Consider the following 14,153-nt stretch of genomic DNA (forward strand, 5'->3'; position numbering starts at 1 on the left):
TAGAGAAACTTAGGCGGTGTTTGTACACCCTAGAATTTACGCCCTGTTGGCGCCAAATGTTTAAATGAATTTTGATTTAAAATAGAGGGTACTTATTGTCCCTGTTGAGTGCATCTGGGCTTGCTGGGTAGCAATACACAGCTTTGGATTTGTTTGGTTTTCTCTGTCCCAAGTGGCCTTGTGACGACAGCCCGATTGCACCAGAAGTCTTTGTATAACATTTGCACACTATTTCTTGTTGATACATTCTTATTCACAATCCTTCCACTCTCATACCTTTATTTAACTTGTCTGTGCACCCCTATACTTCTCTCTTTAGAAAGTGTGATGAGTACGATGGTGTCATCACTCCTTTCCTGGCGGTGACCGCTCCCTATGTGGCATGGGGATGGCAGCCACTACCTAATCCGGACCCTGGGGGTGGTTACGTGAGGGAGGATCACATGGGGGGAGACGGCCTCTGTGGGAGTAGCAGGGTACCATCAGAGAAGGCATGGTATTCCCCTCCTCTCTTGAGGACCCCCATCCATACCCAGTGCCATAATGGCATGTGGTTACACCGCCCTCATTCCCCTAAGAAAGATACTGAAAGCCTTCTAACAAGATTTGACTTGGCCTTCACAACTCATGACAACAGCTCCTCTGACTCTGCTTACAAGCTATTCAAAACTAGCTTGCACTTCAAGACCTCTGAAAAACGCTCACCCAGACCTTTCGGAATCATACCAAAATGGCACCATGATTGTGGCGACATTACGAATACTGCGACTGAGCGCAGTACAAAAATCCAAACTCCCATTACTGCGCCCAAGTGGAGTGGGAGGTTGGTGGGGGGGCCCCGCTCTGCTTGGTCACAGTAACGAGAGTCAGGGGTTGCTGGGGTGTCCCTCCCTTACCATTCCGGTAAGTGGCAGCTAAGGAGAAAAAAGAAAAAAAAAGGACCCAGCAGCGTTGTCACCGCCCCACGTAAGTGGGAGGAACTGACGCTGCAGGGGTACAAGGCAGTTGGCGGCACACACAGAAGTGCGCTGCATTAAAGGTAAGTGTAAGATTGGGGGATGCGGGTTGGAGGATGCAGGCAAAAATGATCTGATCCCTGCGCCGCAATTGTCGATATTTTCGTCGGCGGAATAATGGGCAGCACAGTGATCACAAAGATTCAGACTTTCCCTGTAAAACATCAGGAATGGACTTCTATTCCCATAACTGCAAGAATACTGGGACGAGGAAGATGAGCCAAGTGATGCAGAGCGGAAAAGACCAAGAATGCAAGTTGCACTCTAGTTGTTGGGAGCGTCTACCGATAGCCAGGAGATTTAAACCACAGCAGAACCTGACTGCGGAGAGCTGCTGGAGAGAGAAAGTTGCTTCTCTCGCTGAGTACCATGAGGAGTTCCGTGGAGTCATCCGGCTCAGATAGGGGGAAGAGAAAAACTGTCCACAAGAGGACGACGTTGCAAGAGTGGCAGAAGCCAGCACAGAGATGCTGGGCTCCGCAGCTGTGCAGCTGCAGCGTTTGCCTTCCCGGAGCCTGACACAAAGCAAACGGGTGTAGCAGGAGCCGCAGAAAACAGAGAAGCAGAGGAATGAAGATGGCGAGGGGAGGAGAGATACTGAACAACCATCACCGTCTTTCCAGGAGGGGAGCGAAGCATGCCAGAAAGAACTGAGTCCCCAGAATGGGAACGGGGACACCTGGGCACATTGGCAGATATGCCAAGGGAGATAAATTGTGAGGAAAGCAAATAAGGCAATTGAAAGAGAAGGAACCTGTGAACATTTCATGGAAAGGGAAACCAAATGAAAAATAAGATACTGTCGATGTGTACAATACACATTCAAGAAAAGCCCTGGCAGGATAGTGTACCAGGCAGATACAGAGTCAGATAATGCAGATCAGTGGAGTAACTTTGCTGAAAAAGTTGGGCGGGGGGGCATGACATCTGAAGAAAAGATGCCACAGCCAAATGAATGGGGACAAAATGGTGTGCCATGAAAGTTGGGGGGGACAAACACCCCTATCGCCCCTAAAATTACACCCATGAAGCAGACCCAAGAAGATATTACATTGGAAAGTGGGTGTTGAACCAGCATGAAGAAAAGTCCTACAAGGAAACTATACCAGGCAGTTACAAGTGTGTTTAAGACCGAGAAGCATACCAGGCAGTTACAAGTGTTTATAAGAAAGCCCTGGGATGGAAACGCACCAGGCAAGGGCAAATTGAACAGTGCATAAGAAATACATCACCAAAAGGGGGTCTGAGCGTCCTGAGGCCTTTGGGTTAGTGGTGCAATTTAAGAACACAGATAGATAGATAGATAGATACATTAGGACTATGCCAAATACTGTGTAAAACCAGAGAGAAGAGGAGTGAAAACCTTGCAGGGGAGTACACCAGGTATCCTAACAAGAGAAAGATGGAAGAGCTAAGTTGTTTTGAATATCAGTTGTGTTGTGAAGGAATAGAACTCATATCTTTGAATATACAGCGGAGGGAAGAGAAATCCAGGGGCTGGGAATCACCCTCTGGAACGAGGAACTCTATCCTTCTGGAACATTTGTGTTGGAGTTGTGCATTTTTCCACTTGAACAATTATCAATCACTCAAGGCCAAAGACATTACTTTTTTCACCTTAGAGTTTATTTTATCAGCATGTGAGAGCCAGGATAGTACTTTAGACACAGGACGATCTTGTTTTGCACTTTCTGACTTTGGCAGACCCTTAGTTTTGGTTTTAGGTAGGGAAACGCCTCTAGTGTGGGGGTCAGAGAGGCATTTCCCCAACCTGTTTGATTTAAAAAAGAGTAATTGACAAAAACCATGAATCCCTTGTGTCAGAGTTTCTTTCCTGGAACCTCACAGAAGGCTGAACAGGCCATCTCAGTGCTTTGGAAGCATGTATATACTACTAGTAAAACTAGTGCAGAGATGACCTTGTACCTTAGGCTTCTGTCAGTCCACATAAAATTGAATGCGCCATACGTAGAGTTTGTATTACAAAGTATTTTCTGTATGCATAACTCACCCACAGCCAGAATCGCTTTGCATGTTTCACACTTGTCCTTCATCTTTAAGCAGCCTTCGGAATTCCTGCGAAGCTCCTTGCAAACCATGCGGTCATTTGTGGCATTTTCTTTTTCTAAAAAAACAAGCGGGAAATCAATGGACTGATGTACAGTCAAAACCTCAAAAGGGAATTGTGAAATATTACATGGATAGGTAATGCCCCGGGCAATAGTTACAGGCCCCCCCTCCATGTAATATTGCTATTAGTACCCAGGCATGAGGTACTAGGGTACTAATAGGCTGTTTTGCGGAAGGGTTAAAAAAAAAGAAGCAAAACAATGGCCCCCATGGATCGAGTTAGAAGGGACTGCGTAGATAGTCCCTTCTCACTTGCCATGGTGCTGTGTCGCACATTGGGACAATCCAGGAACAGTACTGTTCCCAGCACAGGACATGAAAAGAGAAGGTAGGTGGGGTGGGGATGAGGGGGTGCGAAATCTATGGGAATGGGGGCACAGAGGAGCCTTACCTCTTACCTCGTCACCCGGCGGGGAGGATGGTGGCCATATGGTCATACCCCGCTCTGAGCCTCCTCATTGGCTGGGAGAACAAAGCCACGCCCCATTGTGTAATAAATTGGATTAAACACCCTATCCGAAAGCTTTACTGGTGTCACATGTCTCTTCCTAATAACCCATAATAAAGCCCTATTCTCTGGATGATAAACCCACAGTATAATGATTAATGGATCCAATCAAGAAATCTAACTGGTGGTCATATGGCACCTAGATGTTGGCATTGTTTTTTTTTTACCAGGGCCGGTTTTAAAGGGCCCCAGCATGTGTCTCATGCAGCATACAAAGAATGGACTGTTTTCATACTGTTCAACATTTGAGAACACTTAAACGGGAGAGTTCACCTGTGTGAGGGAGGTTTGATTTTCTCCATTGACGTGCATTGGAGTAAAGTACATTTTAGGTGAGAGAAAGTAAAAACAATGCTGTATATCAGGAGTACCCCTTCAAAATAGGAAGATTGTCGGGAAGGGCCACTTTAGGACTACACACTGAGAGATGGCGGTCGATTATAAACACAAAGATCTTCTAGCACAGACTATTGTCACACACTTTGACAGAGGATGGGTTGGCCACAGCTCCGCCATAGTGTTCATGGATTGCACCTGCGCTATAATTGACAGCGCTAGGAGCCGCACAGTCATTGTTAGCACAGCTTCACCTGGAACCACTTTAGGGCTTGAGGTCCTCAATGGAGAGGGGTTGGGTTAGAGAGTTGGGATTGGATGCCTGCTGCATGCACAGCAAGTCCTGAGAGATGAACCCTCTGGCTGTGGCACCGAATGTGGTTGCCTTACCAATGGGAAGCATGTGCACAGGAAGTAGGAATTTTCATGGGAATAGGGGACACCCACAGGCAAATGTGGGCATACATGCCAACATTGTCCATTCAATGTGGGAGATGCTAGTCGAGTCCTGGGACTTGAAGTCCTGGATTTCCCAATTATAATAGTTAAATCCCGGACTGGAGTAAGGTCTCTGAAATGGAATGAATAATATTGGCATGCATGTTAGGGAATGCATCTCGTTCAATGCCTGTCAGCACAGCGGTATGGCCAAATGGTTGCTTCTGTAACTCTTTCATGGCATCTTCACAGAGACCACCCAAATCTGGATCCATCTTGGAACTAGGATTTTACCCAGTACATTTCATTGTCAAACCTTATTCGGATTGCACCCTTTCTACAAAAATAAATCCAACTGCATGAAATTGGAAATACATTTACATGCATAAGTCATAAAACCCAGTAGCGTTACCATTACATTGAAAGAGAATGATCTCCTCACCCAAACAAAAGACCCATTGATAAGCTCTTGGGTTGGGGCGGGGTAAGCGTTGTGGTGGTAACAATGCTACTGTTTCCTTAATGAAAAGACATCCTTTTTGTGTCTAGTTAGCGAAAATTAAAATGAAAGAACGACATAATTAGATGTTTGTGCTGAATCGCTGGCCTCCCTGGTCATGTCAATGTGGACTATTTTTTTTTAATCTGATCATCTACAGTGAATTATAAGTGATTCTTCATGATACTGCAGGTTTTAAAAATAAATCGGGCCTAGATTTTGCTATTTATTACACAGTGGATCATTGTTACAGTTATGAAGGTATGGATGACTTTATAGTGGCCGGGCTAAGGCAAGTGTGATGCGCTCTACTTTAAATGGGGATCTGTGGTATTGCCAATTTAAAAGTATGTCCTCTCCTGCTGATAGAGATAAAAAGTGTTCAGTTGGAACTTTGTAAGATATTTAAAGTGTACTGGAAATACAGATATTATATTTAATGATACCATAATTCTCCCAGAAATGTGAGTCCATGAATACTAAACTTACCTTATTAAAGGCTATCCTTTGGTAACATTAACGAGGAACACAAGTCAATGGTTTATACACAAAATGATACAATTGTGTGCACGAAACCTTGATACCTCTTCACCAACATGTACAGAGAAAAGGATGGCTGCCCTGTGAGTCCAGTTTTAAAAAGCAAAATCCGAATTGTTATACTTTTATATGATGCTGAGATGGTCAAATGCGGAAGGCTGTTTAGCTGGTGGTTACCCAATAACATGAGCAACAGAGAAAAACAGAGGGCTGTATATATCTTTTACATAGAAAAAAGTAACAAGCATCTATCACTTTAAGCTCATTTGGCTGCAGGAAAAGGTACGCAGGGAAGTCAGTCTTGTGATGGCCCACTTATCTGCAGAGCCATAAAATTGGGGATCAGAAATAGACATGATTCGCACCCACTGGAAAACAGTTCTGAACTCCAGTACATGATATTACAGTAGGACTACGTTATTTGCCCAATGCTCGGCAGGGGTAAATAACGTGCCATTATATACGAAGCATTAGGTAATTACTGTCACCCTACTGTCATTTTCCAGCACTAGGGTTGAAAGCTGTTGGGTGCCGGTGTCGTTTTCTTATGTCCAATGTCATTACTGTGCGTGATCACAGTCTGAAGAAGGCTTCTCTGGGACTTCCAAAGCTTATGCATTTTATCGTCTCACCATCAACATGTATAAAGTGTAGACTTATCTTGCCTCTATAGTGATCTACATTTCCAAGTCTCCATGAACCATTGAGGCCGGGGGTTGGGACAGTGTAGACTTATCTTGCCTCTATAGTGATCTACCTTTCCAAGTCTCCATGAACCATCAAGGCCGGGGGTTGGGACATTGTAGACTTATCTTGCCTCTATAGGGATCTTCCTTTCCAAGTCTCCATGAACCATCGAGGCCGGGGGTTGGGACATGGATAACCAGTGTCTTGATCCATCTGTGATTGCCCTGGCTTCAGCTAACATTCCACTTAGGCAGTACTTAGTACCGGTACTGAGGTGGCAGGATGATATGGGACCGGGGTATGAGGATGGGATAGGGGAAGGGGTGTGGGGGAATTTCGACTATTGATTATTCCTTCACGTTACACTGAAATATAAAGACGTGTGTAATTTTAGGGTTTTGCGTGTTTAAGGACTATCTGCATCGATTCACTTTCTCCTGGGTTTGCCAATCGATTATTGCTTAATGTTCGCTTGTGGGTGCTTGCTATCGCAAAATGTTCTCATGAGTTGCCTATTAACAAACTCCCTTTCCTTTTATGCCAGTGCTCTCAAAGAACCACATAGACTGTGAATGATTTCGTTTTTTAAATTCCAATAGAATGACCTTCTCAGACCTTTTATACACAGCCGTGTACTCATTCCACACTTGGATAATCTGCTTAAATCCTTACATACAATGCATTCTCATAGAAATTGATGTTTGTGGAGACCAGTCCCTTGGTCTGGCTTCATAAAACCAGGGGCTTCGTCTCCAAAATACCACTAAGAGACTTTCCATTGAGAATTTCATTTTCAATTTCCACACTAAATGGCATACCGTCACCCCGGTAATACACCAAACGACATCATGTGCTCATGCAGGTATGCCACGCTGAAGAATGATTCCACTCACAAAATCACCCCATATGTCACTGTGTGAGAAATCCCAACCTCCTGCGTATATTTGGGGGGTTTCGTACTAGAATATCTGAAAACATTGGTTCTGCATAGTGGGGGCTGCTGCAGAATTAAACACACTGATTTAGAGGTGCTCACACCCCCTTGGACCAAGTCCCACTCGAAGGCACAGAGCATTTCTTCTTTCATAAAAATGTTTGGTTTCAAAAGAATCTGAATTTCTCAACAGATGGGGTTTGTCCTAGTTGGACAGTTTCACTATGCTTCTAATGTATAATTTTGATTCAATCGATAGACAGTGAATGCCTTCTCACTACAGCAATCGAGTAGAAGCTGGAGTGGACAGGTAATTCAATATACCTGCTATTTTTCATGAGAACATTATTGATAAAGACTTTGTGCATAAACCACACTTGGATTCTCTCTTCCCCTGTGCCTTTAGCTACTACCCGCAGGCAGGCAATTCACAAGCACGCGGTACTTTCCCAAACGCCACCATTTTATCACAGAACGCATCCAGTATATCTCTTGCCATGCATCCTACTGGAGGAACCCTATCCGGAGCCGTAAACTGTTTCATTACCTCCATGTTCTTCACTTGCCCCAATCGTTATTAATCAGTAATGATGGTATTGTTTCTTTCGTTCTTTGAATCCACCTAATGCGTCCAGAGAAGTCATCTAAGGCTCTAATCCCAAACCGATAAACCGATTTTCCTGCCTCTGAGGTGCAGGTTCTACTCTCACAGATGCCCAGCCGAGGCCAGAGCTTGCTTAGTAGGGAACAGACTGATGCAGGATTTGAGCGCTGGAGACCATGCCAAGGGCATCGACGTGCGCTATAAATCCCACTAACATAACACAACATTTCTGCAAAGATCCATTTCCCTTGGGACCTTATCTACTAGAATCCCAGATTGATCAGGAACAACTCAACAGCAGAGTACAAGGGGTCTCGCCATTAGCAAAACTCCCTTTCAAGGTTTGGCCAGGTATGCTTGGTGTCATGTGATGGGTCCGCACCGCAGGAAAGCAGGGAGAAGCAGCATGCTTCTTAAGACCACTCACAGCATGAGCACTGCTGATCGTTGCAAAGTAGATTCCTTGTGCGCAGTTGCACATGCACGAGTGGGAGGCACTCTCCAGGTTCTTATCTCTGAAACTCAGTGTATAGAACCACTGTCCCATCGTGCATTATGTTTTAATTCTTTGAAACACTTGTGTATAGGCGCGTTATAAATGCCATATCATATCATATAGCATATCATAACTATGTCAATCTCCAATTTTCGGAGGGCGAAGGAGGGCAATGTCCAAGATAACACGCTAGGCAGAGTTTTTCAATCTTCACAGGTATTTAGGTAGAGCCAGTCAGAGAGAAGTGCTAGAGGTTCGGGGTGTCTTCGTTTGATTTGACTGCTTCTCCAGCAAATGTGTTCTAGACAATGTTGCTGACTTGTTGCTCTGGGTTCAGACACTTCCTCCATAGTTGGCCAACAGCCTTCATTACACTTTTCTTCTCTTTCTGATTCCCTGTGTTTTGGTCATGGAGGAGTTGTTATAGGTCATTTGGTTGGCATAATAGTGGCTACAATTATGGGTTCAGCAAAACTATCAGCTGAAATTGGAAGAAGGCATTAACATTTGTTTAGCTTTCCAGTGGGCCAGTATGCCACGACCCACAATGGTAGAAGATTCCTGGTTTGCAACATCATCAAACGAACAATACAATAAAAAAAGCAGGTTCTAACTCCTGTCACAGATCGACCTGGAACCAAGAAATTTTCCAAGATCATAGATTTAAGACCACATTTTATTTTAGCGGAACAGTTACAAAATGGGTACAGCTTAAAGTAGAACTGGGACTTTCCCAAAATCAAAATATCATGGTGATCCTTCTAGTTGGGCTTAACTGGGGCTCTAATCCTCTGGGAGGCTCCCACAATGCCATACATGGCACTCCTGGCTGTTTTTGCCCCTCGAATGTCCTTCCCACCCCTTACAGTTTAAAAGGTGTTGCATCTTCCCGTCTTAGTTCCCTGGGTGTTCAAGGCTTTAGGGTTTCCAAGACCCTTCTTTATGTGCTGTGCTTGTAGTGGGCTTTTTAGGGTCTGTACCCCAAGGCCTACTACAGACCATAGTCTTGGGAGCAGATGGGTCATAGTGGTTAGCCAGCACAGAGAGCTATATAATTGTCCCCCTTGCTCTGCCCTCAACAGGCCCCACCTCCATGCTTCTCCCCCTTGCGCCTCTCTGATCTTATCGTAACCTCTCTGACCTTCTCCCACCTCCTGGTCCTGCCTAGTGTCAACACGGCAAACCGGATCCTTGTTCTCGCTGACTACAGAACTGTTCTTTTTAGACCCACCTCTATCACCTGGTGTTCTTACCTCCGCCCCTGTGTCACATAGCCGAGAGAACTACTGACACCAGAATAAAGATAAAGGTTTTTTTTTAAACAATAGTAAAACATATTACTATTGCATGAAAATAGTTTCAGGATGGCTGTAACATAAAGGTTCTTGGGAAACATACTCCTTGAAAACAGGATAATATATGTAGGACGACAAATAAAAGGCATCAAGAAAGTTACATACGGGAAGGTCTCCTGCTAGTCATTTCTATAGCTCAGGTCTTATCCTTTCTTTTGGGGACCACAACGCCTCTCTGACACTCATCCTCACATTTTTGGGGGATTGCCTTTTCCCTATTGTCAATGGGATCTCCCCCCCTTTTACACATCCCCTCTCCTGTTGATCAAAGTCACCCTTTCTTTTTCTCTCTTCGCTGTTGCACACCACTCTTCTGGGCTTATGGTGTTCTCCTCCCCCTAAATGGAGCATACCCATCATCTGGAGCGCAAAGGGCTCTCCTATTCTGTTACCCACCCCCTCTTCTAGGGTCAAAGTCACTCTCTCATTTGCTACTTTTCACCATTCCCTTCTCTTGGGTCAGGGGTCTCTTCTGGCCTCAAATGGCTCTCCTCTCCCTAACCGTAGCACATCCCCTCTTCCAGGGATCCCTTGGGCCCACCTCTACCTCACAGTAGCGCACCTTTCTTCTGGGGTTCAGGAGGCACTTCTCACTCTCATTGGAGAACACCCCCTTCGTGTTCAAGGGGATCATCTCCCCTCACTGGAGCACACCCCTCTTTTGAGGTTCATGGGGCTTCTATCCCCTTCAAAGTTGCACACCCCTTTTTGGGGGTTTAATGGGGCTCTTCTCTCCCTGCCTGGAGCACACCCCTCTTCTGGCATTCATGGGGCACTTCTCAATCTCACAGGTGCTACGCCTCTTCTGGGGTTTAGTGGGGCTCTTCTCCTGCTCATTAGAGCACAGCCCTGTTTTGGAGTTCGATGGCACTTTGCCCGTCACTGGCGCACACCTTCTCCTGGGCTTAAACGGGCTTGTCTCTGACTCACAGAAATACACCTTTTTTCTGGGCTCAAGGGGTTGGTTCCCCTGCTCTGGTGCTATCCAGCTTTCTCAACAAAATCTCCTCTCCCCACCACAGAGACACAGTTTGTGGATCTTATCCTCAGAATTAAATCTCTCTTCATCTTCCCATTGGTTGAGGCAAACTTTCAAATTCATTGGTTAATTGGCATCCTGTTCCAAGCCAGGGGAGGGAAGTCTTCAAAAGGCTTGCCGTCATTTTGGATTTCTTTCAGTTTGTTTCCCGTGCAGGAGCTAGTGTTTGCCTGCTGCTCTGCTCTTGCCTTGCCCTCTGTCCCCGTGTGCATAAGTTTGTTTTGTGGACAGGCCCCATTTTCTGTAGCAAAAGATTTTCAATTTGGCTAATCTGCATACTCACAATGCCTTGCTCATGTGGCTCTGAACTGGAGGTGAACTTCCAGTGATGGTTACTCGATGGCACAGTGGCAAATGCGACTTGGCTCAAATGGCTTAGTCTAGTTTCACATTTTGTGAGAAAGACTCCCCCACTCCTCTCCCAAGCCTTTTTAACGCCACTGTAACTCTGCTGGTGTTTGCTACATATGCCCCAATACTCCAACCGCAAAGTTGTCATATTATACTCCTCTGATAATGCCTAACAAGGGTAAAAACCAGCATATAGTTTTCTGCAGCATTGAGAAATGTCTGTCTTGAGTTCATTACACTATATATGAAATAGCACTGCCCTGTAAGACAAAGACAATTTTCTGGAGCGATAGGCTTGCATTTGGGCACATTTGCATACCCACAATGCCTTGCTCATGTGGCTCTTCATAGGAGGTCTACTTCCAGTGACGGTTACTGGGTGGCTTCTGTGGCATGTGTGACCTGACTCAAATGGTTACGTTTAATTTTGTGTTTCTGCTGTTGAAAGACAGTAAAACGTCTAGTACATTCCCATCTGTGCAAAATCGTTTTCTTTTGGGGATGGGGAAGGAAGTCTTTCTCTTTGCATGCTGCAGGCAATAGAGGAAACGGTTCCACTCCACAAGCACTGCTGCTTGAAGGTGGGTTGGGATATGCTTTTTTTTCCTTCGAGGATCCGTACCTTATTTAGCGCTTCATGCAAGACTCCCCCAGCTTCTGAGAGCTGTAATAGCAGTTGCTATTATTACCCTACTATGAACGGAACTATGATGAAGTATTCACAGTAGCTAGGTCTAGTAGAAGGAAGAAGTTGCGTTTGACGTTTGCCAAACGCCCATCGCCTGGAGGATCGTGCGAATTCCTAAATTGCCCGAATCCTATAGTTGGGGCTGAGCTCCCACATTTGAAGAGTTTGTTGAGAAGCAGCGGAAAACCCTGCAAGAAAGATCCACACCCAGGATAAATCCCAACAACAAAACAAAGAACTTGCCAGCCCCAAGAGACCGAGAAGATCCACCATCATCAAACAATTCATTAAAACCATAGAATGCCAAAATGAATGACAGATTTACAAAAAACTGATCTCACTGAACAGCAAAACTCAGTAACGTGCATTGAAACTACAGCGATTACCAGGCCGGGGTTAGGGGGGGGTTTGTCCCATTTGAGTGGCTTGAAAGTGGGACTACTCCAAGGAGGTTTATGGGGTGCCATAATGTCAAAAATACTGATTGGAGATTCCAGAGAAAGCCAAAAACAGGAATAAGAAACAGGTTTGACACAGAAGAAAGAAAAAACTAAAAATAGCTTCAGCACCCTGCGTATATATACCGGATATAGGTCAGAGGAAGGGGCGGGGCTATGTGATTAATTATCCCTTCCTTTAGAGAAATAATGGTAAGTTAACTTAAAATTGATATTTCAGCAACCCTTTCTCCCCAAATGTAACAAATCCACATGGCAGCTTCACCAGCATTACAGAAAGAGTAACTAACAATCCATGGAGCAGACAGGGTTAATGCCACCTGACCTCTCCCCGTCATGTGAATGGAGACAGGGATCAAAGCAGGATTGGCAAGGTGTTTAGCAGGAAACCAACAGAGCCACCGTAATTTGAAGAAAAAAGGAGGTGCGCTCTCCTTCTGTCATCCCTCAGAGGAGGAGGCCAAGAGGAGCACATTGGTAAAGGTCTTCACCTGAGGCAGGCGGCAGCGTCCTGCTGCTGTACATAAACTCTGATGGAGGCTGCCACTGAGTCCACGCTGCGCTGGACATGCTTGAAAATCACCTAGAAACAGATTCTGGGACTGAGAACCCAGCAGGTTGCCTACAGCGTGAGTGGCAGAGTGTGCCCTCGAAGTGCTGCAGGACCTGACACGAGCTGCCAGGGTCAGCCATGGCATATCCAGTCTGCCGGTGCTGAGAGGGGGAGCAGCTGCTCCATCCAAAGTGAAAGACAGAGGAAGAGGGAGGAAAATGGAGGCGGGGGAGTAAAGAGGAGCACAAGAGCACAGTTGTTTTACTTGTTGGGACAGGGGAGGAGGATGGCCATAATAGCAATTAACAAAAACTGGATGAAACAAGAGGTTGGCGGGCTGTAACCGGATGTTTGCTCTGCGGTATTAGGCATTTAGTGTTGGAGAAGGTATAACTTGGGTTGGTTGTCGATCCTGTATGCTTTCAGATGAGTCATCTCTTGAATCAATCACCCACGAGAGCCGGAAAAAACAGGTGCCTCTGCCCACTGCCCTCTACCTGCCTACCCAATGGAATCAGAAAGGAGCTGACGCCAGTCATTCTATGGCACAATGCATGAGGGCGGGGCATCATTCGGGGGCCATAGGGGGTTGTAAGTAACTACTGTGCCATCCTTGTATTCCCTTCTGTAAAGATGTGACATCATTTCTACCTATGGCCGGATGTTCTAATTGCTTTCAGTGAATTCACCAGAGTCCAAGCTGAATGATTACATTTTTAGTGAAGTGACTGTGGTCAAAGATCATGCGATCACACTTCCTGTGATGTCAAATGAGTCAGTTTGTCTAAGGTCACCGCTGCTACTCCTGTAATGTTAGTAAAACGGTACCAGTGAGAGAGAGCGGTGAGAAGCCAGGCAGCGAACAGCAGGATGGTTTTCATCAGAGAGGAGGTAGGTAGAAGTTAGGCGGATATGAGACAGGTCCATTTACCTCTAATGGATCATAAAGCAAGATAGCTCAGTGAGTTAAAAGCTTGCCTTGAATATGAGTCCACCGTCCACCCTGCCTAACAGGTTCAATCCCGGCAGTGCAAACTCATCACTGCAGTGTTTGGAGGATGATGCATTGAGAACAGTAATTTGGCAAAGAAAATCACCTACTATAACAGCACTAAGAAGTGGGAGGTATTAGGCAAATGTAGTATTATTTTATTAAGAGAAGGAGGGAGGAGAGAGCACATTCGTCAATAGGGCATAGAAAAATGAGAGAAGTGTTGGAATGTGGTGATATGATAAAAAACAGGACCAGTGTTTTGTTGGGGTTTGGCTCTAGGGGACAGGAATGCATAATTTATAGCCTGTTGGGGGTATTACTGTATAATAATGTGTGACAATAATGCATGAATAAATGCATAAGAAGCATGAATTACACCATTTGTGTGGTAACCAGAGCTATACATTAACATGGCATAAAGGGATCACTGTGAGTCTCAACAGTTTGTAGTGGACACAGCCATTTGGGATCCCCACTTTTACACCGGCGAATGGTGTGATCCCAGAGGCAGTAGTGATGGTTGCTTT

The 14,153-nt window shown here is 45.3% G+C and overlaps 1 protein-coding gene across 1 annotated transcript in view; it reads right to left on the bottom strand.

The window, feature by feature from the left end:
* The window catches only part of CLU (clusterin), a 177,929-nt gene that overhangs the window by 13,898 nt on the left and 149,878 nt on the right, over positions 1–14,153 (bottom strand). Inside the window, exon 6 of the mRNA XM_069605621.1 lies at positions 3,028–3,141. Within this exon, the coding sequence (XP_069461722.1) occupies positions 3,028–3,141 (114 nt within the window). The remainder of the gene's footprint in view (positions 1–3,027; positions 3,142–14,153) is intronic.

This window comes from Ambystoma mexicanum, chromosome 4p (assembly GCF_040938575.1).
Source record: "Ambystoma mexicanum isolate Mex_15411 chromosome 4p, UKY_AmexF1_1, whole genome shotgun sequence".
Classification (NCBI taxonomy): domain Eukaryota; kingdom Metazoa; phylum Chordata; class Amphibia; order Caudata; family Ambystomatidae; genus Ambystoma; species Ambystoma mexicanum.